Source organism: Seriola lalandi, unplaced genomic scaffold, assembly GCF_002814215.2.
Source record: "Seriola lalandi dorsalis isolate HSWRI2012SDOR001 ecotype SW California unplaced genomic scaffold, Sedor1 jcf7180002054472, whole genome shotgun sequence".
Taxonomy (NCBI): domain Eukaryota; kingdom Metazoa; phylum Chordata; class Actinopteri; order Carangiformes; family Carangidae; genus Seriola; species Seriola lalandi.
In genome coordinates, this window is record NW_019525025.1 from 98658 (window position 1) to 104657 (window position 6000).

Sequence of the window (6000 nt, forward strand, 5' to 3'; positions counted from 1 at the left end):
CCCTCTTTCCTCTGTTGGTCCTCTCTACTTGTCAACTGCTGTGTAATTCTTTTCATACATCTTCTCTCTCTCTCTCTCTCTCTCTCTCTCTCTCTCTCTCTCTCTCTCTCTCTCTCTCTCTGTCATAATAGAGAGATCACAGTGAGGCCCAGAATGAAGGATGGGTGGATGGATGTGTAGATAAAGAGAGGGATAAACAAGGCTCTGACTGTTGTTATCTCCGTCCATCCCTCCACCTCTTCTCTCCTCCTCCTCTCTATTAAACAGCTGGATGAAGGTGTCTCTTAATCCTCGATCGTCGTGGCAAGATGACAAGTTAAACTCTGCTCTGATTGGCTCAGAGTTTGAAGCTGGATTCTTCAGATTTTTTCATTTTATTTCCATCATCAGCAAAATACATAACAGTATAAACTGGAAAAATATAACGAGTCTGATGATCACGGATGAAAATTATGACTCCACATCTCACATCTGTGCTTTTCCTACAACACTGAACACTGATGAGCAGGGTGAAGCCCCCTCCCTGACCCCACCCACTGCAACGCCCTGGTTCAATGTCAAGTCCTCACTTTCTAAAACGAGTCCTCACTTTCTAAAACAAGTCCTCACTTTAAAAAACAAGTCCTCACTTTATAAAACAAGTCCTCACTTTAAAAAACAAGTCCTCACTTTATAAAACAAGTCCTCACTTTTTAAAACAAGTCCTCACTTTATAAAACAAGTCCCCACTTTATAAAACGAGTCCTCACTTTATAAAACAAGTCCTCACTTTATAAAACAAGTCCTCACTTTATAAAACGAGTCTTCACTTTATAAAACGAATCTTCACTTTCAAAGACAAGTCCTCACTTAGGTTAAAGATGAACAGAGGAACAAGAACATGATCTTAGAGGTTATAACGATGAAATAACATCTGCATTGTTTGATTAGTTTAGGAATCTGAATTGTGTGTCTGTTACTGTGTGTAGATGAAACTTTAATCAGAAAGTTTAAGTTTAATCCACTCTGTAACATTTTACATCAATAAATCACCAACACTTTAAGTCACTGACAGAGTTCACTTAACTGCAATGACGTGATGACAGTAAGTGGTGGAACACACTAAAGGCTGTGATGGGAAACACGCCGTGCTTAGAGAACTGGTGTTTACTAGGCTTGGTGTTTTCTCTTCAGAGTGTCCATCATCTTCAGTCTGCTCATGATTTGTTAATAAACTCTGTTGCAGAGAAAAACTGTCCTGATTCAGCTGTTTGTGGGTTGTTGGGGATCAGTGAAGGTGAACATGTCACAGGTTCCCATGGTTGTGACTTGTTGACAGGAACATGATCTGGAGTGTCCTTTCAATTTGTTATGTCCTTCTCAGACCATCCAACAACCTAGACTGCAGTCTGGCAGAAACACCTTCATGCCCACGATACCCAGTGCTCTGAAATGAACTGCTACTGAAGGTTCATGAGTATAAGGCAGTCATGGCGGCAGAAAACACTGGGATTTGTTGTTTACTTCTAGAAAATGGCCATGTGATCGGAGCGTGATGAATCAGGGATTGATACGTCATGAGACCCAATCAAGAAGCAAACGTGGGTCCGCATCATCATTTGCAAAAGTCTTAGTTTCAGCCGGTCCAGACTAAAGCGCAACCCAGAGTTGTCAAACTAAAACGAGCCCAACAGTGTTTCTGAAAGTCTAGTCTTAGTAGGTAATAAAAATCTAACATAATGTTAGCTAGATAAATCCACCCTTCTCTCTCTCCTCTTTCCTTTTCTCTTCTTCCCTCTCGCCCTCTCACCTCGGCCAGGTGTGGCCTTCGTGCTATTGAGACTTTATGACACCGCAGCGACGGGCCCCGCTGTGAAATGTGTATAAGGGAAACACTGCCTCTGTCTCTCTATCTCTCTCTCTGTCTCTTTGTTTCAACTCACTCATCACTTTCTTGATTATCCTTTCCCTCACCTTTCTCTCCTTCTCCACCACTTCTTTTCAACACACACACACACACACATACACACACACACATGCGCACACACACACACACACACGCACACACACACATGCACACACACTTGTTTTCCTTTCTGTTGAACAGGAAGTTGAAGCTGGAGAGTGAGCTGGCAGCTCAGCTGTGGAGAGTTTCCTGGGACGACGTCCAGATGTCCAACTTGGATAAAGTCCTGAGGAGAGCCTGCAGCCGACTCACAATGTCTCTGGTAACAAAACAAAAAACAAAAACAACAAACAAGTTCATTGAAGATGGTTTCCACTAACTTCTAACTAGATTCATTTCAACAAGCTCATTTTGTTTCTCTGCAGAAAGGATCCAACTGTGGCTCCCTGATGACCATGGAGGGAAACTTCCAGATCTACACTAAAACTGGATACTACAAGGTCTGACGCTGCCTTATATCACCTGCTGACTACAAACACCTGACACTCGTCTTACATACAACAGTTGCGCTGATGATGTAATGAGTTTTGTTGTAATCTTACTGATGTTGTCCTCCGCAGGGAAATCTGGCAGCTATCAAGTACATCAACAAGAAACGTATTGAACTGACCAGAAAGGTTCTGTTTGAACTAAAACATGTAAGAAGTCAATCTCTGTACCTTCCAATAGACCTAATGATGGACCTTCATGCTTAAAGTGACCTCCAAGTATCACATTTGTGGGATTAATGCCTTGTATGTAGAATGTTGACGGTCTTGGTGACATTTGAACCAACCTACCTCCGAACTAACCACCCTACTTACCTACCTATGTTGACCATTAAGTAACTTGTTTGTAGGATCAGTGCCTTTCTTATTGGACTTGAAGCTACCGACAGATTTACTTACTTACCAATTGACTGAGCTACTAACTGGCCTAACTGATTAATCTGCATACTGACCTACAGACAGACCAACCTACTGGCCTTCCAACTTGGGTTCAGCACTGAGGTCCAATTGGTCAATCAGTGGCTGCAGTTTGCAGGATGCTGGTGGTCTTGGATGGATTTTGAACCTATTGAACAACCAACCTATATACTAAGGAACTTTGCTACGAGGATACTGACGACTGACGACCTGCCCATCAACAGACCTACCTACCAACATATCGACTAACCAACTTACTGACTTAACTACCTAACTACAGACCTACTTGTCATTCTACCTACTGACTGACTGACCAACATATCTACCTACCCCCACCAATTTACCTATTTATCTTCCTACCTATCTACCTACCAATGAATCTACCTACCTTCTAGCTAAACTATCTGCCTAGTCCTCCTCCTTCACTACTGTCCCACCTTTTTTCGGGGGCAACCTTGTTTGTAAGCTGTTGATGTTCTTGGTGGGTTTCCTACTTACCTACCTACCACCTGCCCTCCTGACGGACCTACCTACAAACGTACTTACCTACCTACTGATGAACCTACCTACTTATGTTGACCACTGAGTGTCTAATTTAGTTTTAGTGCCTTGCATGTGGGATGCTGATGGTTTTGGTGGGATTTTAACCAGCAGCCTGTGTTCCTGCAGATGCGTGATGTTCAAAATGAGCACCTGACCCGCTTCATCGGTGCCTGCATCGACTCGCCAAACATGTGCATTATCACAGAGTACTGCCCCAGAGGCAGTCTACAGGTACTACACAACCAACTCCATACCCCTCCATTAACCATGTATACCCTTCTAACAACCACCTATACTCCTCTATACCTGTCTTTCAACTCTCAATGCCCCTCAATAATCCTCTACCTAGGGCTGGGCGATAAAACAATAGCAATAATTATCGCAAAATTATTATCCTCAATTAAAAAAAAACATTAAAAATGTTTGATAAATGTTTGATATAATTAATTTCCATGCTTATAGCACACCCACAAATGAATCACAAACGGTCAATCATGTCACAGGAATAGAGGTCTGCATTGTGCAAGATAGGATGCACGGTGAGAGGCGTAAATGCAGGTCAGCACGTGACATTATTTACAGATGCACGCAGTGGCTGACGGGCTTGAAGTTGGAGCAGAGTAAGCAAATAAGTTGAAACGAACGACACCGCAGAAAAAGCAGAACGCAGCTCAAAGGATGACGATATCGTTGACAAGAGAGGCCACTCAATTTCAGTAGTTTGGACGTATTTTGGCTATTTACAGTCGGACAAAAAACAGCCATATGCACTGGAAACTGTGCCGGAGACACGTTCCATTGAAGACAACAACACCACAAACCTGATCCATCATTTGAAACAATATCACCTGTAAGAACACACAGAAAATAAGAAATTACAGGCCCAAACAAGCGTTAGCAGACACTCGACGAGCACCAGGCCAGTACCCAGTCTATTTATTTATTTATTTTGCAGTCTGATCATGTTACATGTGCAATTTTCTATTTACTTTGTTGAATAAAAAGGAATGAAAGGGATTTTGATTTTAATCGTGCATATTTTATCATATTTTGAAAGTTTGTACCTCAGACTTTTTAAATGTTCTGCTGTTTGGCAAGTGTTTGTCTTCGTCGAGATGGAACAGTTTAAAACCACAGTTGACTGTCTGGTCTCTTCAACTTTCACTCAGGAGCAAAAATCAGCCTTTAAACCTGAAAGAAATAACGATGTGGCATTTATCGTGATAAATATCGATATCAACTGATATGGAAATCTTTATCGTGATAAACGTTTTACCCATTTCGCCCAGCCCTACTTCTATCGTTTTAACAATTCTTTTCAACAAATTAACAATTGACTGTCTATTAACTCTTTAAATCATTTATACATCTCTATGTTTGAACACTCTATACTCCTCTATCAACATTTCTATAATCTATACCCCTTTCTAACCCTCATATCCCTTTTTTCAGCCCTTTACACACTTCTGTCAACGTGCTATCTGATTTTTAATACAACCCCAACTGTCTGTACCGTCCATACCCTCGTCAACCCACTGTACTACCTGTATTAATCATTAACTACTCTTTATCAGGCATCTATCAGCTCCATGTATCTTTGCTGCAGTCCTCTAACATTCCTTCATACATCAGATGTTTTCTGCACCTCTCAGTTATACTTATCTGACAGCACTGTAACCTAGCAACCTCCCAGCACGGTAGCCTAGCAACATGAGAACACGTCAGCCTGCTGTAAGGTGGATGTGGGTGGCGTGGGGTTTGGGTTGTTGCCAGATGACCGCTGGATCTCACAGTATCAGTTTAACAAAGAGCAGCTCAGGTGGTTCGAGTTATTTTGTGCTCTGAGAGGACAAAGAAGTTGACAACCGTCCAGTGTGGATGTACAACTGTCAGGAGACTAAGAGTAGATACTCAGCAAAGTCTCAGGTATATCTCCAAAGACAATGCATCCTCATCTCAATATACAAAGGTTGATTATTTAATGGTGACATTTCACTGTGTTTTATCACCTGAAACCTTTTAGTGACAGTGATCAGATTCACAAACGTAAGAGAGGAAATACCTTAATGTAAAAATACTCCATCACAAGTAATAAAATAGAGTATAATAGAATACAACTTTACTGTCCACAAGAGTGGAAAATTGTCTTTGGCTCATCCAAGCATAAAATCTACATGACAACTTGACATATGAAAATACTTCACTACAGTACACAAGTAACACATGCAGATGATATACATAAAACATTAAGACATAAATACTGTACATTGACAATTTTACTTAAAACTAGTGCATAGGTCAAAAGTAAAATAACTCATAATGTTATATCAATATGTATATTATAATATTGTTAAAGCCTGAACATATTTTATTGGTTTAGCTGAGGAAGCTACTGCTCACTGCTTTATATCCTGTTTATACTTTCATCTACAACAATGCATCATATTTATAAGCTCATCATAGATTCTGTGTCTGCTACAGTAAGTATGACTGTCAGGTCAGTGGAGTACACATACTATATTTCTCTCTGTAATGTAGTAATATGCAGTATGAAGTATAAAGTGTGGCTGCCAACTTTAACTCTGATCCAACTCAACCCCTCCAACC

The 6000-nt window shown here is 40.9% G+C and overlaps 1 protein-coding gene across 3 annotated transcripts in view; it reads left to right on the forward strand.

Moving 5' to 3' along the window:
* The window catches only part of npr1a (natriuretic peptide receptor 1a), a 30408-nt gene that overhangs the window by 17098 nt on the left and 7310 nt on the right, over nt 1-6000 (forward strand). For all 3 annotated transcript variants that reach the window (XM_023411877.2, XM_087175500.1, XM_023411876.2), the window contains 4 exons: nt 2087-2207; nt 2311-2385; nt 2506-2583; nt 3520-3624. In XM_023411877.2, coding sequence (XP_023267645.1) covers nt 2087-2207; nt 2311-2385; nt 2506-2583; nt 3520-3624 — 379 coding nt within the window. The remainder of the gene's footprint in view (nt 1-2086; nt 2208-2310; nt 2386-2505; nt 2584-3519; nt 3625-6000) is intronic.